Source organism: Buteo buteo, chromosome 9 (assembly GCF_964188355.1).
Source record: "Buteo buteo chromosome 9, bButBut1.hap1.1, whole genome shotgun sequence".
NCBI lineage: Eukaryota > Metazoa > Chordata > Aves > Accipitriformes > Accipitridae > Buteo > Buteo buteo.
This window is the reverse complement of record NC_134179.1, coordinates 39,679,832-39,706,929: the sequence shown is the minus strand read 5'-3', so window position 1 is coordinate 39,706,929 and position 27,098 is coordinate 39,679,832. Positions and strand designations below refer to the sequence as shown.

The window sequence follows — 27,098 nt, the reverse complement described above, 5'->3', positions numbered from 1 at the left end:
AAGTGCAAGGTCTCCAATTAACCCCCAAGGTAAGATAACAACACTTTGCTGTTAACAAAAGTCATGTTAACACTTAAAATATCTAATTAGTTATTTAAAAGGCCACATCTTCAAATGCAATTAGAAATCATTTAATAAAGTTTTTGTTTCTTTTGGTATGATAAAATTGCCACATATCCTACAGCTAACAGGTAATGGAACATCATGTTTTCCCAAGACATCTAAAGAAAAAAGCAAACAACACTGCCTCTACATTATTCCATACACCTTAAAAATGAATGCCAGAAATCAGCTGTTCCCAGGTGTTCCAATGGAATTTATTTCCTTCAGACATGCTGTTGCTCCTCTTAAAAAAAAAAAGCCCCAAACAAACTTTTCACGCCTAGTATCTTGAGGCACAGGTTTCCCCCATACTTACAGGAATTTTTGCACAGGATGTATCATGTTACAACACTGTTGCTATTTGAAGTCTATGGCACATTGATTTTTGGGGGGTGAAAAATATTCTCCTCTGTGTTTAGCTGCTACAATATGGCACAAAGTTAAAAGTTAACACCATGACTAAATATTCTGATGCCTTTTTGCTGGCTATTTTGGGGTGCACATAAATAAAAGGCACACTTTTCCTCTCTCCTCTCAAACCATTTATGTACTGTACAAGCCTAACTTCCCAGCACTGTTCCATGCCCGCTGGCCCAGTGCAAAAAAAGATTTAACTCAGCATCCAATGCTAGTAGCAGCTCTATATGCTTAACCAATGGCTTTAGTTTAGCATGCTACTTCCACTGTGGTGACCATTTATGAGCTGCCAACAGTGTTCCTGAAAAAAATTAAAGCCTAAAAAAAAGTTAAATTATTTATATTCACTTACATGTATATTTTCCAAATGTGTTCACAATGTTCAGAAAGTGCACATTTTGAAGTCTTGTTTCAGTATTACAAATGTCCATGACCTATATATTATAGCAGCGCCATGTATAACTGTATCGTTATAGAACTGTCAATGTTTCCATTACTGACCCTGTTTTGCAAGAATATAACTAATATACAAGAATTTGCTCTTAGCTAGAACTTAGTGTCCATAATGTCTTCAATATGATATTTTTAAATATTTGGATTTAATTCTGTACAGCAGTCAGAAACTGAAAAACAGAAGGTTAGTGGTTTCACTTTTTGGCGCTCATTTTTACGTAACAAGGATTTTCAAGAATGAAAGCAAGCTTACAGCACATGAAGAGCCCTCAGTAATAAAAGCTCCACAAACCATTACCACACTGTTAAAAACTTAACAAAAACCAATAAGATTTAGCTAATGATTTGTGGATCCTTACAAAATTACTTTTCGTGATTTAACAACAGTTTACATCAATGAAATTATCATATATAAAAAAACAGCCTGGGTCTTAACATCAATGGTCTGACAAACATATTTAAACAAGAATATTCAGAGTTAAGACTAGTGCTAAATTTAGCTCCTAAATTTAGCTAAATTTAGATTTGAGAGTTAAGATACTCTCAATTTGATATGCCTTTAAAAAAAAAAGAAAGAAGTCCAACTTTCAGAAGAGTCTGAAAAACAGCAGTTTCAAGTAAGTTTGGAGCAATTAGGTTTTGTGGCTAGAGTTACCATAAATATGTACTACATGCTGACTTGACAAAATTGTGTTAAAAGAAGCGTGAGTTGAACCACCACCTCTGAAGGTTCTTCCTTTGGTTATCTTTAAGAAAAGTTCAGACTGTTACAATAACAGTGCAAGTTCATTATAAAGCCACATGCCTCTCTGTAGATGTTCACTTATCAATTGGTTTTTATTATGCCCACTGCCAGCAATGGACATTCTACTTGGAAAATCCACCTCCTGCTGTAAAAGGTTTGGCTGAACCAAATGAAGAAAATAATTCTGATAGATTCAAACGGGAACACACTATTTCATTTAGTTCTTGTTAAGAATATTTAAAAGCCTTCTCCACCTACAGTCTTTTTGAAACACAAGGCACAAATAGGGAGTGGACATTCCAGCAAAAAGTGATTGTCTGTAATTAACAGTCCACAGCAGTCTTCTCGTCCAGCACAATGAAACATTTTTGCTGTCCAATTCTATGCCACATCTTCTAGGTAATCTGCAACATCACTTAAGTGAGAAATGGTAAGGTCTTGCGTGATGCCTTCAAGCTAGAAAATAAGTGAAATTACAAACTCAGAAATCATAGAAACAATAAGTATTATTTCTTGTAGTCCTTCATACAGCACCCCATTCTTTTGGCCTCAAGCACTTTCATCGAGATTTCATATTCCTTTAGGAAGTGCTCAGACAGATCTTGAGATATTGGGATAAGACATTCCTATGCTGGATACTAAACCAGTCTCAAATGTTTTACATGCCTAGAAACAGACAGTGAATTGTGCTACCAAACAATTGTTGTGGGGTTTTTGTTTTGTTTTTTAATCAGTATAGTATCTAACTTGGCAGGAATACTAGGTGTAAAAATACACAACATAACAAATAATAGAACCTTAACCTGTATCCTAGGAACCTATGATAATGGCACATTCCTTCACAGAAGGGTTAAAAAAAGTCAAGACAAGATCAGAATAATGTCAAGAAGAACAATTTTAAAAGAATCATACTTTATCACTGGCATTTGACTCTTCTGTTTCCACAGAAATTTCATCTATTTCTTCACCAATACTGATATCACTTTTTTCTGAGCGATGACTAGTACTAAAGAGAAGGAAAACCATAAACATAGAAATAAGACTTTCTTTTTCAACATCCAGGTAGTACATTCAGTTTATACCTGACATTTAATTTGGATTTCACTTCCTAGCAAGTTAAATATGAAGTTACTTAAAAACCCATAAAAAGTAAAGGCCTTCTACCTAAATGAAGCCATGATAAATACTGATAAATACTTAGGCCTCAGTCCTGCAGTTTACACCACCAATACCTTCACATCATAAGGATGAGGCTGTTAAATATTTTATTACTGACTACTCATGATGCTTTATTTTTCAGTTGAATATTTCAGCATACACCATATTCACTGTCTAACAGCATTAATTAAAGTGTTAAAACATTGTTAAGTGCAATGTTCAGGAAAAAAACCCAAACACCTTGCACAAAAAAGCAACAACTTATCATCTCAAAGTTAGCACCAGGTTTTTAAGGAACTCATTACCTCCTACACAAAAGGGATCTGTTTGGTTTTTTTTTAATTTGTAACTATACATATTAAAAGAGCAAACTGAAGTTTAAAGGAGTTCAGAGATACTGACAGACTCCAGCAGTAGTGACTAGCTAAAATATTATGAAATAATTCAAATATGCTAGTGGATATGCTTATAATGCATGAAATACTATGCTACTGCAGTATCATTCTTCTCTTACCTGTTGAAGTCATCAGCATACTCATCGTCATCTCCATTTCCTAAATAATTTTTAAAAGGTATTAATCAAACAAGTTTTCTTTTCAGGAAATGCAAAAAAGGAATCTAATCCTGCACCGAAATACATGGTTTGATGGCCAGCAAAAGTGGGAGTAGATTAAATTACTTTTGCAGATTAGGAAGAGAAGATGAGTTTACGTTTGCCATTAATTAATCTCAATCTCATTTACACAAACTGTTTTGAAATTGAACATACATTTTCAGGATGTTGACTACATTGATGAAGACAAGATTTAAATACTAGGCAGCTCTATTTTGAAAGAAAGCCAATACTTCTTATATCACATCATCTTCATATAGCTCCTAAAGCTTACAAGGCAACCCTCAAAGGTGTGGAGGGCAAGTAAATATGCCACTGAAAAACAGTAAGACTTGTCTGGCTATCTTTTTCCACAAATATAAATCCCCTCTTCTCTGAGAAACCTAGACAACAAAATTTATCACTTGGTACTAGCAAACGTATACACAGAATGAGTAAAATTTTTGCTGCATATGTAAAATATTAATCCACATACAAGACACTGGTTTTCACTTTTCTGTATTCCTTTAGATCAGATTTCACTCTTAACTCCAGTAAGTTTCACAATGGTGTTAAATATACATATTGACCTAAAATCTTCAGCTTTTACTTCTGTCACTCTGTTTCAGTTTCTCAGATTCCTCTAAGAAGCCAGGCCAGAAATTACAGTTAAAAATATCAGATGTTCCTCACGTTTAGCAGTTACTTGCCTAATTCTAGTGATCCCAGTTTTGCATTCACCAACCGCAGGTCTTTCAAAACAGAGTTTCTATTCAAATCTGTAACAAAACAAAAGCATTTATATCAGAAATTTGACTTGTGACTCTTTAATAAGATCCCACTTAAACATACCCATCAACCATTTATAACAAGTGTTCTTTTATAATAACTTTATATAATTTTATAGTATAGTATGGTAATGTTATATCCAATTTTCAGGTCTGAACTCTGTCCCTCTTTGCTACTTAAATGTTAGCAATCTCCCAGTATTCAAGATCAGATTTTACAACATGAAAGCAAATATCCCTAAAGAACTTGTGCAAATAACGTAAGATAACAATTACAAAGGCGTAAGTTAATTTCACTCAAAAACTGAGCAGTAAAATTTCATACTCCTGAAAACTGCTTTAAAGGACTGTAGATAAGTATTTCATGCTCCAAAACATAAGATGTCCTAATGGTAGCATAATATATTAAAATGAGTATGTGATCAATCAGTGAAAAAAGCATTACTATAAAGCACATTACAACCAGAAGGGGGCCACATACTTAATCACATTTGCATCTGAATGTGTGGACCATTCATTACATTATGGGAAATATCTTCTACATTCATCAAAAACCAAAAACATGTGAAAACTTACTGTCAGACTCCTTTAGTGAAGGTGCACCAGCCAGGGAGCTTAATCCACTTTTTAGAGGCGGTGCATCAGAAAGGGATGCTAGACCTCCTGCTTTATTAGCTTCAGTTTTCCTAAAACAAACCAAATAAATAAGTACTCTACAGAGCTGTAAAACATGCATAGTGACTTTCTTTTCTATTATTTACTAAACTGTCATAAAACTAGAACAGCAATATTTACAGCAAAAAGAACAAGGGGAAAGGACTATTCATTCTGCAATCTTAAGAACAGTAGGCAGTTTACTGGCACAAGTGTCAAGCAAGACATTCAGTAAGAAAGTCACTTTCTCACCTATGCAAAGATTTCTGCCTGCCTTCTTTCACACACAGAGCTCCTGCACCTTCATCAGCATCATTATTTTTATCAAGGGGCCTTTCATTATCCCCACATGTAAATGCAGCCAAAAGAAGAAAGATTCAGATACAAATAAATATTTAAATTAGTTTGGTTTACAACTAGAAGAGGTTATGTCTGACAAAACTATTAATCCCAAGAGCAGGCAGTTCACAGAATGAAAACCTCTCAGTTACAGCAAGATCGATGTCATCATCACATGTTAAAGTTCACTCGGCTACTACCTATTCCATTCATATATTTAAAGTACTGAGTTCAAATACTACTTGCAAGTAAAGGATGAAGAAACACTATTAAAAAGACATCAAGATTTTCACATTTAGTATTACCAGAACAGTTTGTTACTGTGATTGCATTCTTATTTGTAATGGACAACATTTGAATCATTCAATATACCTGCATCACTAAAATATCATGTATACCATCACATATTAAAACACTTCAAAATTTTGAACAACGGGTGGGAGACCTAGGGGCAATGAGAGCTTGGATTATCTCTTAACTCTGTCCTTAGTAACTGCTTGCTCCCTTCCTCTCTAATGCACCCTTCTTACAGGAATGGGCAAAGCTCCCGTAAGGAATTTACCTTTTTGCAAACCAAGCTATGCTGGCACCTCTCCTACTTACTCAACCCTTGGGAATCAGGCACACCAGCGCAACATACCACAAAGGGATTTCACCTGAAGAATATGTTCTTTTTTCTCCTCTAAAGGAGCTGCCAGGAGAGTAGAAGCAAGACTCAGCAGAGACAGCTCAGTTACAATTAGATGCTAGCTAATTTACTATTAACTTATTCAGAAAAGCTTACTGTGGAACATTACTATAATATCTACATCACAATAGCATTATAAGGTACAAATTACTACTTGGTGGATGGTGACTCTACTATAGACACACATAATTTGGAAATAATTTTTTTTCTGTAGGGAGTTTCTCTACTAGGAAAAAAAAAATCCTTATTTTACTGAATAATTAAGAGTCTTTTTCTTGGATGGTCTTTTTAAAGAAATCCAGTTTACCCAATTTCAAAGTGAGTTTCCCTTCTTGTCATATGAAAATGGTCAAAAAATAAGAAATTAGTAAATATTATTGTTTTCCAGAAGTTTTTCTAGCCTTGTCTAGTTTTCCTAACTTACCACTTAAACCGATTTTATGGCAACACAACCACCTGCTACAATGGTTAGACTTTGGTTAAATGCTAGTTAAATAAGCTCTTGAGTAAGGAGAAGTAAATGCACTCAGATGCAGTTTTAATCTTGATATTACCAATAAGAAAAAGAAAAAAGAAATACCATAGTAGAGTTATTTGTAACACACAATATTTTCCAGAGAAAAATCACTGCTCTGAGGAAAAATACTCTGCTCCAACTAAATACATCCAATGAAAGCTGTATTATAAATATTATTTCTCAAAGAGTCAGTTAATTTACTAGAAAGATACCTAGTTCACCTGGCATGATTGCTTTGTGCTGTACCAGAATGATCCCATTCCAAGAGTAAGCATCTACTGTAGTGATAATACAAAAGAGTTTATGCTGTTCTGCCCACTATCAATGTAGTTGGGGGGAAAAGGCCAACATGAGGAAAGCTACTAACAAACTGACTTGCAAATGCTTCTGCAACCTCTTCTGGTAACCTCTACTAAGCCGGAGCAATTCTCCGATTACTCAAGCACAGCAAAAGAACACCATGAAACGATCCTGCGGCATTTGTCAATAGAGCTATCTAAACTAAGCTTCAAGATAACTCGACATAACACAAAGGTAGGTTTTTCAGTTTTATAACAAAGCTGTTGTATAGTTGTCCTGATTTCAGCTGGGATAGAGTTAATTGTCTTCCTAGTAGCTGGTACAGTGCCATGTTTTGAGTTCAGTATGAGAAGAATGTTGATAACACTGAAGTTTTCAGTTGTTGCTAAGTAGTGTTCAGTCTAAAATCAAGGATTTTTCAGTTTCTCATGCCCAGCCAGCGAGAAAGCTGGAGGGGCACAAGAAGTTGGCACAGGACAAAGCCAGGGCAGCTGACCCAAACTGGCCAACAAGGTATTCCATACCATGTGATGTCACATCTAGTATAGGAACTGGGGGGAGTGGGGGATCGCCACTCGGGGACTAACTGGGTGTCGATCAGTGGGTGGTGAGCAATTGCACTATGCATCATTTGTACATTCCAATCCTTTTATTATTGCTGTTGTCATTTTGTTAGTGTTATCATTATTAGTTTCTTCTTTTCTGTTCTATTAAACCGTTCTTATCTCAACCCACAAGTTTTACTTCTTTTCCCAGTTTTCTCCCCCATCCCACTGGGACAGGGGGAGTCAGTGAGCAGCTGCGTGGTGCTTAGTTGCTGGCTGGGGTTAAACCACAACATAGTTCAGTCACTAGTTCTTGTTTCAAATGGTATTTTTCAGTCATCAGACTCCACAGATGTACAATAAAAATTGCCCTTCAAAAGCATCTGCAAAATTGGCATACACAGAAATAACAACACTTCACTGAAAACATAGAACTGCACAGAAAAGGTGCTGCACTGTGAAGAGGAAACCCTCAACTGTGAGAAAAGTTTCCTTATTCTCACATTTTATGGAGTCAGTTTACACATTCACCGGATTTTCTGTACTCCTTACAAAGCCATACAGATATCTAAAGCACTATCCCTGTCATTGTCCACTTCCTTTAGTGCTGATCTCCACTGCAGCTCTGCTGCAAGAAGAAATAGTAATGTCTGTGCCTCATATATGTTCATTCCACCAAAGAAAGGTTGGGGACATTATATAGTCTAACTGATGCACCTTAAAGTGATACAGATTTTTCCACTCATGGTACATCCAAGAGATCCCAGATGACATTGTGTATTTCAAAGAACAGAATCATAGAAATGCACATTTCAGAAACAAAATGTTACAGACCAGATCTAAACACTTGCATTTACAAGTGCGAATAATCAAACATTAGCTAGCTCTCAAAGGTCTGTCTGCAAACATACTGAAGACAAAAAAACCCCTATATTAAGTAGAACATACATGTTACTTACCAGCCATAAGTTCTTTCTGGTTTGGGTATAGGATCATCAAAAAAAGAATCTCCCTCTGCATCATCTTCATCCACACCTGGATCACTTTTTTCTTTGGTATTTAAGTCTTTGTCTTCTAGTTGAGGATCTAGTTTTGTTTCATTAGGCAGAAAATGAATGCTTCTTTTGCTTGCTTCCCCTGATGAGACACTTGTATCACTTTGAGTGGTTTCAGTAGCCTTGAAAGATAAAGAAAAAAGCCCTCACTGAAAGGAATAAGTATTTCTGTCTCATAATATTTTAAGTGGTAATATAAATATACAACATATAATATACACCTACCATCAATTTTTAAAAATTTACCTCAAATTTACTAGTACTTCTCAGGAATTTATTAGTATCAGGAGGAAATCACACAAGAGAAAAAAACCTGTTTTATCACTTTAGAAAGGAAATGCTCTTTATTGTTGCCACCATTAAAAAAATTTATTCCAGACTGCATTGCTTTACTATCTAAATCACCTCTACTATTAAAGCAACTATTTTTAAAAGATGTTGGTCATCAAATAAAGAAATCTACAGATAGACTGATTCTTACCCTCTAGCTTTGAATACAGGGGTGGGGTGGGGTAGTTTTTTTACAGCCCAAAAGTCACATGATGCTTTATTAGTGTTATTTTGCAACTTATCTATAAACAAATGTTGTTAGTTACAGCCCTTGTCTTCAAAAGAAATCAGTTTAAACCCATGCAAATTACTCTAACTTCCACATTAAATGGTAATCTCTGCAATATAGTATTAGGTTTTAAAGCAGCAAGCATAAGATGAGTGCAGTTAATGACATTTTCTCCCTCCAAATACTAAAACCAAAAATGACACAAACAAGATACTTTAAAAGTACATAACTTTCAGTCTTTGTATCACGCTTATGGCTCAGTCCTACAGATACTCAACCATTTAAAGTCTATTCTATATGGTAACTTTAAGATCAAGTAATACGGCTCAAGTCGTGTCTTTGCAAAACTTCTTGGCCCAAAGAACAATAGTCAAATTTACCTAGATAATCAAGCTGTTGTGAAAAAATGGACTTTTATTTTTAAACAATAGCATCTTGCTACCTAGCAAGCAGTACTGCAATTTCTATCTTCCCCTAGAATTATTAAAATTGAGCCAGTGAAAAGATATATTAACTTCCTTCCTGCACACTAGTAATAGCAACAGTTCTGAAACAAAACCAACAGTATTGTTTAATCCAGATAACCAATATGTAGGTTGCACTGTCCCTAGTATTTCTTTATCAGTCATCAACTTTCATTCAGAAGGCTGAAGTAAAATTTTCAAACCGTAGGCCATGAAACTAAAAAGGCCTACCAAGGTCATTTTATCTCAGTCACAGAACCACATTCAATTGCTGACAGCTCGGTTCTTCTAGGACAAAAAAAAAAAAGTACTTATACCTGTAAGTGGTAGTAACAACAATATCTTAATTTCCTATTGTTTTGGGTTTGTTTGTGATTTGATTGGTAACAAGTTAAATTGATTTTGTTTTTTTCCCCCCAGGTTGAGTCTGGTTTTTGCCCGTGACAGTAAGTGGCAAGTGATCCCTCCCTGTCCTTGTCTCAACCCACAAGCGTTTCATATTTTCTCCTCCCCATCCCACCAGGGCCAGAGCAGGGTTGAGTGAGCACACAGCTATATGGTGCTTTGTTGCCAGCTGGGCTTAAACCACAACATGTATCCTAGAGGAATAGAATTGTTGTTGAAAATTAAGAACTTATTGATACCCTGACTGGAGTAAAAGGGAAGGTACAGCTACTTTTCTGTTCTGGGCCCTGACGGAGTGAGTTGCTGCTATCTAGTCTGAGAAACTACAAGCACAACAGTTGACCTTTGCTTGAATTCATGTATCGTAAAGTTTTGCTAAAGTGAAATAACTACTTTCAAATTGTAGTCATAGGTTAACCATGGCTAAGGATTCAAAGAGCAACATGCCTACCTTGGGTTTCAGACTAATGGTGTTAATAAGGTAAGTCAGTGTGGTTTCACGCTTGCACCTAAACAAATTTAATTCTTTGCTGCTGCCAAGAGCTGTGGTCTTGGTGTCTCCTATCACACTCCCTTCTACATTACATGTATTGGTTGCCAAGTCACAGTCAAAGCCAGTTCAGTTCACCGGTTTGGTGAAAAACCACCAGAGAATCACAAGTTTCAATCAGGAAGTCTAGACTGTTCAGGTAACTTCCATCTTGCTCCAGCTGGGACTGGCTAAAATTTCCTCCTCCTGCGTTATTTTTACTCCAAGTATTTTGCACAGACAGAATATTCTCCCATCCTGCCTTTGTCAAGGAGAGAGAGAACCAGGAAAAAATATATCTAAGAACTATAGTCCTATTAAGATATCCACCGCTTATTCTTAGAGGAGTATGTAGTCCAACCAACAGCTGTTGCTGTTTCTATGAGGAAACAGCTATACAGAAACCATTTTTCTCCAGTTTGAGATAAATGTTTTCATGAAGGAGTCATCAATATATTATGAAAAGCATTTCCAGAACATGTTCATCTATGTCCCACTGCAATAGAATTATGATTTGCTTCCCACAGAAGATGGGTATAAAGAATATGAAAAGCGTGATCATAAATTCCAACTTGTTGGAACTTTGGGGGGATTAAGTGTATACACAGTAAAAAAATGCCAGTATCAGCTGGACCAGTCCCAATCACTTTCATTACGCTGAAGTCAGTCAATAGAGAAGCTTTTGCATCTATGGACTAGTACATCTAAACAGTTGATAGCAGCCTGAAAAATACTGACAACCTCAACACAGAGAAGAATACAACACACTGTAATACAGTATCACTTCTGGAAAACAGTACTAATCTTTAGAAATCATCCAGACATGTTTTGTATTTATTTTCTACCCAGTTTGGACAGCACTATTTGAGCTGGGTACAGAAGTTACTGTTTTGTACAGGCCCAAACAATTGTGATAAAAGAACTAAGACTGTCATTTATTCCTGTTATAAACTTAAACAACAGGAATGACTGTTACTACTCCATGATACCTCCTCTAAAGCAGAGTTTCCAGTCATAACTTAAAACTCATTCTTATCGATCTAGTTTCCTAATGAAACAAGTCTTAAGATATTATACTCCTCTGTGCTTATGTCTCTGTCTTCCCCTAACTAATGTACTGGACTGACTGGCTAAGTTCAACCACTGCAAAAAGGGTAGAAGTTTCAACTCCACCCCCCCCCCCCCAAAAAAAAAAAAGCACAAACCAAAAAAACCCCCAAACCCCAACAAAACAAACAAACCCACCAACAAAATCCTGCATAACTGCATTGCCAAAAGCTCTGTCAAGAACAGACATAAAGGAGTAAGATTCATACCAGACAGAGGATGCACCAACCTTAAGACATGTGCATGCACACCCAGAAAAACACCCATATGAAGACTGGTTCAATTTACAAGCTACTGGAACTACTTTTTTCCTCCTCTAGACAAGTATGCTTTTCCTCAGGAAAAGTCATGCGACAAACACTTAGCTCTTCTCTTTCTGACCTACTTATTTCAAATAAAGTAATTTAAATCTGAAGACGAAAGGTAGCATATGCAAGGTAGAATGGAATACTTATGAATTCTAACGCATCTTCAGTAGTTCTTTTTAGCTAATCTAGAACCACCCTAAGACAGAAGTTAGGGCTCAGGTAGGAAGCAATAGTAACAGTGATATTTAATCAGCATTCAGATCTTTTTAGTGGATTTGTTTTGTTTTAAAAGCTGGTGCTAAGCAAGAACTATATTCTCCTAAAGAAGGTCTGAAATTATTAGAATTTCCATTCAAAGGTCAGTTACAGAAATATTAGCTTTTAAAATACTAGCAACAAGCATAGCAATTAATAAAGTAACTTAACCTTGAAATGAAGCTTGCTTTTCAAATTGTATAGTTTTCTGGTTTTGCATGGCAAAAAACTAAAGAACTGGAATAAAATGAAGCAGATTGAAACTGAGCTGTCATTTTATTTTCTTTTATCCTTATCACTCCCTCTCTCAAGTGAATAAGCTAACATCAAAATCCACACAATGTTATATTTCCTCAGTTTTCATTAGTGAGTTGGAAAGCTTCTAAACTATTTCCAGTAATCTTGAAAAAAAACTATTAACATTTTTTATGTGATCAGATTACATCAATAATTTGAACAAATTTTCATATTTTAATCAGGGATGATTTGCTTTGGATTTTGGAGATTGTTTTGGATTGGTTTGGTTCCCTCCCCCCCCCCCCCCCCCCCATTGGGTGTAGTGGGTAGCTGGTTTCTTGTGGAAAAGAGGCTTAAGTGATCATGGCCCTTTTCATGCCCTACACTTTCCCATAATTCTCAACCTGTTGATCAGTTCCAGTCAAATGTAAAGGAGTACTAGAGGCCTGGAAGATGTTAGTTAATACAGATTTTGTGCTAACAGGAAGCAAGAGAGAAAACCAAGCCACAGGCCACAGCACAGACAGTTGTATCCTAACACCTTATCAATCCCAAGCAGCAATCAGCCAGCTGCCTCAGACAAATTAGCTCCAACCTCTGTCTCACAGAGAGTCCTGTGTATGCGCTGTCACCTACCCAGTCAGAAAGGTACAGGACTTTGCAGATCATTTAAGTGAATGCCATCATATCCACAGCTTCATAGGAGTTCTCTCTTTCAATTATCTCATGTATGTTGTGTAGCTTTTTCATTATTATTTCATTAATCTTACCTTATTTGGTATAGCAGGTGTACTTGATCTTCCATCAGATGATTTTGATGTGGGGCACAGGCTATCACTTAGAACTGGAGCCACCTAAGAAGTTTCACATAAACATTTATCAAAAATATACTGAATTTTGTCATAAAACCATCCAACAAGAAAAAAGGCTGCCATCCTCACTCACACAGTATGCAAATTGTGATGTGATGCTGTTAGGAAATCTATGACAACTACTCCTGAATTTAAGCTTTCTTTCTGAATGCATCTTGGGTGCAGAGAATTTTCTTTCAAGCCACAATCACGACAGAGTAACACTATTGGTTGGATTTGGTTCATTTAATTAACAACTTAATTACATATTATGTTAAAATATTACTGTCATTGCCTTCAGGTAGTTCAATACTTTCATATATTTAGTATTAAATACATATGTTTTCAGAACAGCTTTAAAGCTTTTAACAAAACCAATTCAAGGCTTTTCAGGTCATATTAAAATTAGAAGTATGCCAAAGAAAATAAGTACAGCTAAAAGTCTTATCAAACCACACTAGAAATTAGAAAATAAGCAACACAGTGTTTTGTGTCATTTATCTGGGTTCACTCTGTGTTACCATCTCGTAGCAGAGTATTAGTAAAGAGTACGAGGGTGACATTAAAAGTAATCAAATAGTCATAATCTTCACCTTTCAGCATTGTTTTCTGATAAGTTATGTTGAAGGCAAAATATAATAAAAACTTGAAACAGTATAATACTATAACAGTAGTCAAGTGTTCTTAATTTCAACTTATTTTTCATCATTGAAATGAAAATGAATAAAGAATTATGAAGAAAAGTTACATAATAAGACTACTTACTTCTCCACTGCCTGAAATCTTTTTCTGCTGACATTTTCTAACAACCTCCAACAACAGGGGACCACCCACGGTACCTTCTGTTTCTATAATTCCCAAATCTCGAGCTAAGTTTTCTCGACCATCAAGGCCATTTAGCTAGGGGCGGGGAACAATGGGGAGACATTAAAAAAAAAAATAAATCACAACACAGAAATAACTGTCAGAAAACACAATATATATTTTGTAATACAACTCCTAAATTTTTTTGGTCTTATTTAACTCAGCAATATTTTGACTAAACAGTGATTATTTAAGACTTCCTGTTGCATGTGGACTGAAGTAATGATAGCCTATTGCATCATTTACTTCTGATCTGCACCCAAACTTATCACAGACCATCCAAAGTTGTTTTAAATATGCAAGTATTCATCATTAGCATGCTTCAGGATTTAAGGATTTATATAGTCAAGTTACTTTAGCCCATCACATTTAAAACTGGATCCTAGGACACCTAGCCAGTGGTTCCAGAAAATTCATAGATGATGGAGAATCCCCATTCCCGTGCACATAGATGTACACCAGCATAGGTCAATGTTTACTTTCAGTCTCTATTTCACTTTAAAAAACATGGGTTTAGACAGAAACAGGGATGAAAGTAATTCAAGATCAGCCAAAAAAAAAAAAAAAAGAAAAAATTAAAGAAAAATACACTTTTTAAAAATGAACTTCACATTATAGCAGAAGCTGAATGCTGCAGCAAACCCAGGTTTCTTGGCATAACCTCAGAATTGCAATACTGCAAAGGGCACCTGTTCATCTTGAACTCTTACAATTATTTAGTGACACTTCCCATCAAAACACTGGTCAAGCAAATACTGAAGCAAGCCACTACTAGTCAAGCACACTGAAACATGGAGGATAAAATACAACACAACAGACTGCTCAGAGACAGGGGCTGGTAGAGGAAGACAAAGTAAAATCTTTCAGCACTATACACAGCAGCCTCGGCCAACTTGGTTAACTTTGCCACATTTCATATATGCACTGCAATAGGTGAAAAAGATGCTTTTACTGGAAAAAGGAAGGGGGCATTTCAAAGAGAATAAGATGCCTTTACAATGCAAATGAAGCACAGCTCCCAAGAGTGAGTGACAACATGACAGCAAGCATGACTCTTTCTATTTGGTAGCTTGAACATGAATCTTTGTACAGATGTGTCCTAGTGCAATAAATGCACCTAAGGATATTTGGCAAAGGATAACGGTGCATGGGATTTTCTTTGATTAAGCGCCTAAAATGAAACATGAACTTCTGAGAAACAGAATTCAATTAACTGATTTAATGAAGTTGGATTTTTTAATGAATTAACTACTTAAACTGACATTAAGAATAAAAATGAGTGTGTGAGAGGTAAAGAGAAATTCTTCAGTTAAATGGAATTGTTTCAAATCCAAATCTATTGTTAAAACCTTTGTATCATAAAAAGATACAAGGGGACAAACATGAAAAACCTCTAACTCAATATCAAAAGCCTAAAAAGAACCAGTTAGGCTACATGACCATTGTAGGTCCCTTCCAACTGATTCTATTCAATAACTTTTTGTCATGTGCATCTGCACAAAGTCCTTTGTTTCACTGAAATTTCTCTCAGAGTAGATTATTAACATTATTTTAATTTTCATGTAATAGTACTAACTTAATATAATGACATACTAAAATTATTGGCAAAAAATGTTGCAGAAATATTGTTGTATATACTGTTACATGATTTCACAAAAATTACTAATTTGTTAATTTTAAATTAACATATTATCAAGCATTGATTTTTGATAAAGGGTATACTCACTCATATTATCACACTTTCCTGGAATATGTGTCTTTAAGACAGTAAGCACCTTTTACAGACTAAACATAAAAAATTATTCTAAATAAACACAACCAAATGGCTTATATCTACTATAGCTTCTGTATTCATCGCCATGCACTCCAAACAATCAGCATAGCATACGTATAAAACAAGTATCTCTTACTGTGCTTGATTCAGGCTGAAAAACAGCCAGTGTAAAATCAAGATTAAAAAAACGTAGAAATTCTGCAACAAGACCTGCTACCAAGCGACCTAAAAAGGAAATGAGAAGAGTAAAAATACACCAGACGGAAACAACTCTTACTTCAAAGATGTAACATTAACATGGCTTCAGTAAGAACATCTACATTGATTCAATACTCCTACAAGATCATTTAGACACTCAGCAAACTACCACCACATAGCTAATTTGTATACCAATTTCCTAATTTCTAACTCAGTCATCACATCAAAATTATTTAAGGCAGCAATACTGAGGCAGCATAAATAGAGAGTGTGTAAAAAAAATAATCTTACACCTGAATTTTGTAAACTATTCACCTGTATTAAAGACATCATTTTGGCATTTCTCCCATGTGTGCATTCATGACTATCTCTACAGTGAGTTTTCAATGGTTACTCTTTCTATTGGTCCAGAATGGCTCTGAGTCAGCATAATCATAGCTCATAATGAAATACTAATTTAAATGCATTAGTCACTTCAGTTAAAAATACAGCTTCAGCAATATTAACTGCAAAAAATTACTGATTGAGCTCTATTCTGTATGAATAGTAATTATGACATTTGACAGGAACAAAAGCATCCTTTGTGTCATGAAGACTCTACTGTTAATAAAAGATTCAAAGATTTAATCCTTTGTTTCCTATGTTTATTATTTTGAGAAGTATATTAAACAAAGAACTTACCATCTTTTGTACCTAAAAAACTTTTCAAGCTTTCATTTACCAGAGGTGCTTTGTTCTGTCAAAAAGCAAAAACCAAACAGTAATTAACATCATCCTCGTATTAGCAAGAAATTGAAAACCACAGCAAGTTGGTGTTTTGGTCTACACTGTTCCCCAATGATGCCTGGCACACGTAATTCACTCCTTCAAAAGTCTACCTTGGTATTAATTCTACTACCTACAAGTAAAAGCTGCAGAGCCATACATTTACTTTGGCAAATTAAAATTGTCTCAGCGTTTCTATTATAAAAGCTACAGAGCTAGAGTAATTTCACCAAAATTCTTATTAGCACACTGATTTTTATTTACTTAATGACTAAAAAGGTAAGTTAAGTAATTAACTTCCCAAACTGCTCCTCTAATATAGTGCCAATTTTGTTTAAAGAAATTCACTCCCACTTTTTAAAAAAATGAGAATTTACAAATCATCTAGACAAACTGTGGACCATGCTAATTAGTGGTTCACAAATTAATACTAACCTATTAAAAGAGCTTCAAAGATATTATGAAAATGGTTTTTCTCCCTTGTTAGATTTGCCCTCTTCAACTTTCGATTTTTAAACAGAGATAAATCAATTTGCTGTGTTTGGGTTTGTCAAACCAAATTCTAAATGCCATTCCTAACATATTAAAAGATCCTGGGTAAGAACCTAACTTGATATGTTTAAGCCTTTTGAAAAAAGGGTGAGCGGAGATCAACTGTAGCAAATCTCTTTGGCCCTATTACTCTCCAGACAGTCTGCAAGGTTGTTCTCTGGGTACTCTGTAATACGCTGAAGCTCCCCATAAGAGATGGCACTGTTCCACTATATCATTCTTCCACTATTTCTTCTTCAGTAATCTTACGTTAGATTTCTGGAATATGGAATCTCATATCATAGAATAACCTCCTCATTAATGTCACAATAATGTCCATTTTTCCAGAAAGAGCACAACCATCTAACCAGTATAGGAACAGGACAGTCTTCCATTCCTCTTTTTAAACAGAGAGCCTTGACATACAGCAGCCTCTCTCTAGTTCTAGAAAATGTAAAGACACAGGAAATGAGGCAATGCCAGCATTACAAGGGGTCATAAAACTAGCATCTGCTTCCCACAGCAGTATTGTTACTTAATCATTCTAGTATCACATACCCTTAATACTATTATATTGTCAAGGTATCAGTACATAGTCCATCTCTTAATTCAGAATTCTTCCTTAACATAAGCAAATTATCCTGAAGTAAGCCTACAACATCCTTATGAGAAATACCAAAACCATTAGCATACTTGGCAAGTTACTGCATTCAATTGCTTTCACAATACACTAGTCAAAAAAAAACCCACTATAATATTTTAAATTTCAAAACATGTTATTCTGATTTGATAAAATCTTCATCAGTCAGCTTGGGTGGGTTTTTTAGGTTTTGGGGTTTTTTTTGAAGTAGTATTAGATGGAAAAGATATTTAGTTATTCTGGTCAATTGGGCAGAAGCCATATAAAACCAGCAGAGAGTTACTTGAAGCTATAGTTTCAAAAGGCTACGTAACAATTCCTATTTCTAAACATCAGGAAACACTCCGATAGTCCTGTTTTGTGTTCTCTAAGCACCATGCTCTTATACAGTAATACGTAATTTTCTCTTGTTACATTTCATGAACAGAAAGTATTAAAGCTATTATATTTAATTCTACATGAAGAACTATCAGGATGCTGATTTTCAGTTTTGTAAGGTTCTCTTACCTCTACTTTCTCTTGTTCTTCCAATGCCAAAAAAACAGCTGCTCGCAACTCTGCCTGCCAAATAAAAAAAAAACAAACCAAACATCATTTCTACAAGCACTGTTTTCCCCATGCAAATAGAATGCAAAGAGCCAGCAAGTAGCTTCACAGCTATTTGTTTCTCCTCAAGCAACTTGGCATCGATTGTAATCTACATTGGTGCAATTAAGACACTTAAGATTATAGGCAATATGACTTGAGGCTGAGAAAGAGTTTTCAGCCAGAGAACAACAAGGGGGGGGGACAGATTTGATACAAGACTTCCTAAATTATTTCTTCATACGCAAAAAGATTCCAAATTACCTATATTATCTCCTATTAGTTTCTTCTGAGACTTAAAAATCTAGCTCTTTCAGGCAGCTTTGAAACACCTACCCTTCATTTAAAATTCGTTCAGGAAACATGAACGAATAGCTTGTGGTAATACATCTTAAAACGTTCATGTTAAGATATACAAATTCCTGTGATTTCTTGTCAGATCACATTCAAAGAATCAGAATTTCTCAAGGAAAAGAGAGCATGATTCCAGTCATTCAAATACTCCTGTAGTGAGGTTTTACTTAACTGATTTTGAATATCTTATTATCAAGGATCAGACTTCTGCTAAGGACTATTTTGAATATTTAAGCTTAAGCCTTGCCTACTTTCTTAAAAATTTTTTTAAACATTATAATTTCTTACTTCTTTCATTGAACATGTCAAATGGACAACATACATTACATTTGATGAAGTAGTTTGCCACTTTAATTAACTCTTAATCTGACATTTTTAGGTAGCCAGCAGATAACACTGCAGTAAACCTATAAAAGACAGTGCTACTCTGTATGCCAGTTTTCTCAAGAGCAAAGAAGAAAGCAAGCTTTTAAAGAAAGGTTGATTTCCATAACTAAGAACAATATGAAGAGCGTCTGGATTTTCTCATGTATATTATGAAAGGTAACTAAACATGAGTTACCCTGTAACTGTTCCTTCCCACCAAAAAAAAAAATCCTTTCACAGTAAACATAAAATAAATACTTCCTTTTCAATCATAAGCCTCTTAGACACCTTTTTAAAGGACAAAAAGCAATACAAAAAAGTTAAAAAGATTTTCCATCAGAAGTAGTGTAATGCTTACCACAATTGTATGCAATGGTCATAGTGACGCTGCAGTTACATTTTTTCAGGTGCTGGGGTACAGCATTCAATCAGCAAATCCTCTTATAAGCCATTAATTTAAATATTATTCTTACAAAGAAAATTTACATTTAACTTCCCCACCAATGGCTAACAACTTATTTAGTCTTATGTCACTATGAAAAACTTCAAATGGTTGCAAGGCTGACTTCTGTTTCCACTGATGCCACAGAAACAAAGTATACTTACATAAAAGGACAAGAATAACAAAGCACTTGTGAAACAGACTGGCTATTACAACTGTTCAAAATAAAAGACACCAGCCATTACGTGTGGGTATGGGTAAACCCCCTTAAGGGTCTGGATCACGAGACTATAGAAAAAAGTTGTCTGAAAGTAGTTGCCATTACATCAGCTGATCCAGAGTCTGACCTGTTTGAGATTTTGGAACAATATCACAACTGTCATTCCTTTTCACATAACTCTGACCATTTGCCTGCTCCACTCCTCTAGGTCCAACCCAGTGGGTTTTAAATACTGACTGAAGTGCTTTTCTTCTTCTCATTTATTTAATGACACAGTGTCAACCTCTTCCAGATGTTGCCATTCCCCATTAATAGCAAGTTCACCTTTATCTCCATTACTGACCAATTAATATCCTTAAGGTCAGGGCCTCATCACCAGAAGATAATGCCAATGGTATTTACTACAACTCCCTTTGGCTTACCTGCATCACCTAGAATACCACCCTATAGCCTTTCCACAGGTAAGCAGCCTTTCAACTGGTCCTTCAATCCTGCAAGCATCACAGTAAGTTTGAAGTTAAGCACTCCTGTACTATCTCCATAAAGAAGGTTTACATCATTCCAACACACTCACCTTCATCCTTTGAGGTGGGTACTGCTCAGATCATAGCAACCTATTCTCAAAATATCATCTCAATAAATTTAGACATGGAACCATACACTTGAATCTGTGTGAGGTTAAAGCAGTAATTCTCAAGTTCATGAGGAAGAAAGTAAAAAGCAACAATAACACAGCTGAGGCCAAAGGAAAAATCACCCCAATACAAGGAGATGAATCATGCTATACAGTAGGATGAACAATGTCGTATAGGCTTTTCAGGACCTGAGACAAGTCACAGAAAATTTGAACACCAGAGACTGAGACCACCATTATCAGGTATGGTCACAGCAATTTGCTTCCACTAGCAGATATGGAGGCTTATATAACTGCATAGATTAATCCATTTACACAGTGTTGTTCTCTCTCCTGCCCCCCCCCTTCTTTTTAAATAAGTGTGAAGGGTTTGCATTTGGCTTTGCCCTAGTACCCTTTGACACTAGCCCAATCTGTGTTCCATACATTGTTACAATCTGCTCAACAGCGTATACCCATTACTCTTGCATCCACCAAACCCACAGGCTTCCTTCTCATCCTGTGGAAGGTGCCCATTCCCTTCTATCCCTAAGTAGTTTTATCACACAAGAGCTCATACTAATGAGACAGCAATTTGATTTCACTGAACTTAGCTAAAATGAGTAAGGCTAACATTGTATATGACAACCCCTGTCTGTACTCGGTGGGGACACGTATGGGTCAAAACAAAAGTTCCCCTTTTCCTCCCAGGCATTTACAGCTCATCAGACAACACTCCCTCTTGCCAATTGCTGTTGTACTGTTAATCAGAATCTTGTAGTCCATGAAAGCATCTTTTCTGCACTGAGCTGTAGTATCCCTCTTCAGAACCTAGAAAAGTTTATCCTGTTCTAAATGCAGAGCCTTTTGGGTGCATCTGAAGTACTGTATAGGAAAACAGCTCCCTCAATCTGCAGTTCCCTGGGAAAGGGGAAAACAGTTCTTAGTATCTCAAGAGCTCCCCAAACACATTTTTTAGGTGGCATCTCAAAAATGCCAATCCGATCTGGGAATATGCTCTTAATAGTACAAGCACCTACCTTAACAAGGTTATTAGTCTGATTTAGCAAACTTGTAAAAGCCATCCACAGCAGCTTACATAGCCTAATGCTTGATGAAAAGTAAAAAGATAAGATGGAGACTGTCCAGGACTGAAGGATGACCTGTAGCCTGTAACAGCCTCTCGCTTGAAGACTCCAACACATAGGTATGTAGCATGCCCCTGGAGTTTTCTTTTATTGTGGCATTTGCCTTTTATTGGGCTGGCACGCATTTGTTCAGCACTTAAACAAGAGAGCTATTGGAAAGCACTTGCATACTTCAAACTCATTTCTATGCCTTAGAGCATGTAGGCACATCAGCAGCCAAAATGACTTCTTATAATAGAGACTAAACACAACCTGTTGATATGGCTTATTCCCTGCACTCTGTTCTTCTTTGCACAGCTACACAATTCACTTGCAAATATCCTGATATCCCAACACCTTCCAAAGAGATGTCAGCAAAATTATTTTTTCCTATCAACCTTTATTCAATACTTTCTACTCTGGAGGCAATATTTTAGATGAACAAGCAGTGGCTTCATGACACTGATCTCGATATGCTATGGAATACTAGATCAAAAAGTGGTCACTTCAATTTCATAAAATGCTTTGTATGTGTAGTACAGTTGAGTATGACATAGTCTGCTAGTTAACAAAGCCTTGCTGTCTCTCTCATACATCTCTGAACATCATTTCTACAAACCCTTAAAGTCCTGCAGCTTTTGCAGAAGTAGTCCTGGGATTTCCACCCCCACACCCCCCCCCCATTAAAGACTCATTAACAGAAAGCATAATATGAATTTAAACTTGCCAAATGCACATGCTACCACCCTTCTCAACCTGCTTAAGCAGCTGAGCATAAACAGTTTTTGAAGCCACATACAGACAACTTCCCTAATACAGTGCGTTCCCTAAGAAACAAGGGGTAGGCAAGTTCAGCAAGCATCAATAAGGGAGACATTCACTTCAGAGACCTGCAATAGGCCAGCTGAAGGTGCAAAACTCTCCTGCAAGCTTGCATTCACAAATCATTACTAACACATGCATCAATGGATGGTGTGGTTAAATGTATGTTTAGGGCAGTGAAATGATTAAAGTAATGCATAAGATTTTGCAGGGTAAAAGAATGCATTGCCACTGAGATAAGCTGTTCACGGATCTTCCAGGTAAAACACAGGAATGTATAACTGCCATGTGCTCCAGTGCTATGAAACAACGCCATGCATGCACAAGCATAAACAGTCCCTTGCATATGTAAAATTTAGTGGCACACAGGCACCTTCCTGCACAGCTTTCGGCATCTCCACTTCCTAACTCCAAAACAACAGTCATGTACCTCAGTAGATACAGGGCAAGAAAGGCAGAACATTAAGCAGTCTAACCACTGGTAATCACCCCAGGCTAAAACTCTGTGTGCATCAGGCTAAAAGCCTGTACCAGTCTATACGCATCACAAATCCAAAGCCGGTGCCAAACTGTAAACAGCAACTTTACTACCAATGTCACTCCATACCCTCCCCACCACTCTCCATCTGTGAAGTGATGTTCTCATCCTTGAGCAGACCAGGAAAGTAGTTTGCCTGACCATATTTGTCCACTTCAGTGGAAAACTCTTCAACTTAGCAGCCTTAATTGGCTAAGGAAGTTAAACTTGCTGGCAGTGTAACTGAAAAGATGAAGAATGCTGGAAAAAAATAGGAAGAATCCATACCACAAAGGAAGAAGTAAACACCTAAAAGCCATAAACTCTGAATACCTGCAACTACATGTCATGTGCTTGCTCTGCATGTCACAACCAGTTCTCATTCTCGTACTCCTAAAGCTAGGATACATCCACAATGTTAAGAGGACCATACTGACATTTAAATGTTGAATTTCAGTTAGTTAATCTGAAAATATAACCATTTATAATGATTTACTTAAGAAGAAATAGATGTTACATAAGAAAAATAGTGATTCCCCTTGAATCCAAGAAATGAGTTGACTTTCTGATATGAACTACCTTAAAAAAACCAAAAACCACAACATCCAGAAAACAGTAGATTACACTGTAGTGTGCAGCATACTCATCATGACAGTTACTAATTCAATGACATTTAAAAGCATTGTTCATTATAATATATGGAATGAAGATGAAAAAGCAAATACGACAATTTTAACTGACCTATGCATATGCAGTTAACAGCCCATTTTAAAAATAGTGTTTTTATTCTAACACCACATTATCTGCCAGTACCTCAGCTGTCTTCATTTTGAACCAAATTAGGAAGAAATTAGCAAGAACAGTATCAGCTGGCCAAAAGCATTACTAGTCAAAGGATATTAGTGATGCTAACCTCCCTCATAATTGTAGCAATAGCAAGTTCCAGAGAAGATGCAAAATTCAGGTGGCATAAAGTTAATTTTCTGGAATGAAAAAGATTAAAAGATACAAACCAAAACAAAATAAGATGTCAAAGAAGCACAGTAAGAAGCATAATGGCTCTTCTTGCCCTGATGAGAACAGCTTCCCTAAGAGAGAAAGATCACATTCTCTTCGAGACAGAAGATCTCTATTTGTACAGCACGCACCACACAGTATTAGTGATAATTTTCACTAAAGTACAAATACCTACAGTTATATTCTGTATGTTTACAGAGTTCATTAGGAAGCAGTCTTATCCATCAGATTAATTCAAATGGTTAACAAAAATTGTATATAGACACACACTGCATCTTAGAGAAGACAGGGAATTCTCAGCTGCAAGTGGCTAATGTATTTACTCATCTTCCAGTTTTCACAATGTGACTTCTTTAAATACTTCAGTGCTCAAAGTCTAAGATAAATAGAAAAATTGTGAACAGACTTTTAAAATGTCATACAAGTAACATTTTTTCAGCTAAATAATCAACACCAATTTGCCCATGAAATTAATCTGAAAATAAGAATAAACTAATAAACTGCAACCCATTATAAAAATCATATTGTATTAGAGAACAAAGGCATCACCATAAATTTTTTTCTAAAAATTACTCAGTCATTATGTTACAAAATGTGTTAGCTGACAGCCTGATACATTCTATCCACTGAAATAATTCCACTTGAATTCTAATCATTCCAGAGCTGTCTTTACCTGTAGTGCTTCATACCAATTCAGCTATACATTGACCATATTTTTTTTCTCTTTAATGTATCTACTTCAATAAAACTCAAATACATTATTATAGTTTTCTAGCCTCATCCATCTTGAAAAAACGGTCAGCATTCACTCTGAAGTATAAAATAAACAACTGTTTTTATAACATGTAAATGTCATTCAGTTCTACCACATAATAAAAAAAATACTGACACATAATAGATAAAGAAACACTATTGATCACAGGTATATTAAATTTTAATGAAAGGATGATGGCAATTTGTTTTTTATGCACGGTATAATCTAATTTCAATTAAAAGCTGACAATTTAAGGAGACTTATTCAACCTTAATTCTTCTGGGAGACAATGGGCTTTTTGTCAGGTACTAGCAGAACAAATTCGATAAGTCATTAATACTATCAATCAGACAGACACTCAAACTCGCACACCAATTAAAGTTTACAGCTAAGAAAAAACACCATGAATTCCTTAAACGAGCAGCCTTAATCATAAGCATACCGATTATTAAACAGTAACTCCTAGTATTCAAAAGAGACATAACCCAGTAAGTAGGATGCAGTTTGTATTGTTTTAAGTCATTTGCTAGTTTGCCTTAAGGATACCTTATGCCATATTGGATACTACACACTTTCAGCATTATAAAATAGTGAAGACTACAATAAATATATTTACACAAAACTCAGCAAACCGGCAACTATAGTACAAAAATTTGCATTCTACGCAAAGGTAGGAGTTAAGAAACTACAGCTCGCATGCTCAATATGACCTAATTGGCTTGATTTTTTTTTTATCACCATACTTTTATTGGTTAAAACTATGTGAGAGGTTAGCAGGTGGCCCAAAAGGCCTATTTGACATTTAACTAGAAAAAGGTCTCCCTATTCAAAACACAGTTACATGAGCTAGATTCTTCATCTACTTATGGAATTTAAATAAGGATTAGCCATTTGAAATGAAAGAACAACACATTTTTAATAATACTATTTTGTTGAAAAGTATGACAACTACCCCAAAATCCAGTGGGCTTCCAAGTACACACAAAGATGCTCTTACTTCCCTTAACCACTTCAGTTGTTGAACTGTTCCTGAAATATCAGCAATGACCATCCACCTCCTGAACGCTTAAAATAGAACACTGTGGATAAACACCACCATCCTTGATCTGAAATCCAAACTTCATTTCTCCTTTAGCTTGGAAGGGAATCCAGCAGTTCTTATTCTTCCAAATCTGTATGGCTCTTTGCTACACACAACAGTTATTGCTGGAAGCCTCTAACTTGAACAAGAACCCAGGGAACCAATTTTCAGACACACGCGCAGGCTACATCACAGGCTTGGAAGTAGCGTACACTCCACTACAATATTACCTTCCATGTATTTTCTTAACACAGCATTATTTGTTCCCTGTAGGCAGGCAGCATCCCCAGAGACTTTCCAGGTTTAGCAAGCCTCCAAGACAGCTCAAGCAACCCACTTTCAAGAAGAACATTGTTTAAACAGCGACCCTCAAGAACCCCTGCTTGAAATTTTCAACTGAAGCTCTTCGTATCGAAGCGGAGAGAAACTCTATCCACCTTGTCCCGCACCACCCGGCGGCAGAATGTTTCCAGCGGGTTTGGCACCAGCAAGAGCTCTTGCGGCCACACGGTTTCTACGAGGGCGAAACCGCCCAGCCAGGCGCCGGGCTCCCTGCGGCGGCCGAGCGCTCCCCTCCCTCTCCCCGGCCTGGGCGGTCTTGCAGCTCCCGCGGCCGCCGGGCAGACCTCCTGCGGCGGTCGGGCCTCGGGCCCTCGGCTCCGCCTCGAGCACGTACCTGCTCCACCACGCACGGCAGGCGCTGGACTCGGCTCCTCGCCGAGCCCCGGGCCGAGCGGCGGGGGAGCACCACGAGCAAAGCAGGCGCCACCGCCAGGCCGCGACGCCGAGAGAGGGCCCCAGCCGGGAACACCGGCTGGAAGCAGCAGCGAGAGGGGACGAAGCCCGCGAAGCCTCAGCCCCCGCCGCGCTCCGAAGGGCCGTTAGCCGCCGCCGGGCGCCAGCCAGCGCTCCCCCCTCCCCGCCGGGCGGCGTGTGCGCGGGCGAGAGGCTCTCCTTCCCCCCACCTTAATCTTATTGAGCACCCCGCTGCTCTCCAGCGTCTGCACCAGCAGGTCCCGCAGCTCCGTGTCCTCCTCCGTCGCTGCGGCCGCCATCTTGTTTCTCCCTGACAACCGCCCAAACTGCGCTAGCGGTAGGACGAGCGCGGCAGATTCGCCTCCGCTGCCGGCAAAGGCACCGGCCCGGCGGCGGACCCGAGGAAACGAGGCGCAGCGGAGTCGGCGCCCACCCTCAGTACCGCTCCGAAAGGGGACGCGGAGAGACCGCGGCCACCCGGAGCCCCTGCCGCCCGCAGCGCTTGGAAACTGCGGCGGCGAATAAGCAGCGCGGCCGCCGGCGCCGGGCGGGAAGTTTAAAGCGGGGGGCGGCGCTAACGGCTGAACCGCGCGGCCGTTCGCCT

At 37.2% G+C, this 27,098-nt stretch overlaps 1 protein-coding gene across 2 annotated transcripts; it reads right to left on the bottom strand.

Annotated features, from left to right (window-relative positions):
* Positions 1-1,668: 1,668 nt before the first annotated feature.
* On the bottom strand, positions 1,669-27,098 carry CEP43 (centrosomal protein 43). Of its 2 annotated transcripts, XM_075036122.1 has the most exons (13): positions 26,704-26,805; positions 18,348-18,401; positions 17,569-17,644; positions 16,586-16,640; positions 15,843-15,931; positions 13,834-13,968; positions 12,988-13,071; positions 8,258-8,475; positions 4,832-4,941; positions 4,178-4,246; positions 3,390-3,429; positions 2,630-2,723; positions 1,669-2,173 (listed from the first exon to the last, which is right to left on the bottom strand). In XM_075036122.1, exons 3-13 carry the CDS (start codon positions 17,593-17,595, stop codon positions 2,099-2,101), a joined length of 996 nt encoding a protein of 331 aa, XP_074892223.1. In that variant the 5' UTR covers positions 17,596-17,644; positions 18,348-18,401; positions 26,704-26,805; the 3' UTR covers positions 1,669-2,098. The 2 variants fall into 2 exon arrangements, with proteins under 2 accessions (XP_074892223.1, XP_074892222.1); XM_075036121.1 differs by lacking the exon at positions 17,569-17,644 and having other exon boundaries at positions 26,704-27,098.

What these genes read in the sequence shown, in the direction of transcription:
- CEP43 (XM_075036121.1), bottom strand. Translation starts at nt 26,793, where the DNA reads ATGGCGGCCGCAGCGACGGAGGAGGACACGGAGCTGCGGGACCTGCTG. An exon ending in AGATTTCAGGCAGTGGAGAA is followed by an intron (nt 13,072 to 13,833) that starts GTAAGTAGTCTT and finishes GAAACTTCTTAG; the next exon opens with GTGGCTCCAGTTCTAAGTGA. An exon ending in AGTCAAATGCCAGTGATAAA is followed by an intron (nt 2,174 to 2,629) that starts GTATGATTCTTT and finishes CTTATTTTCTAG; the next exon opens with CTTGAAGGCATCACGCAAGA.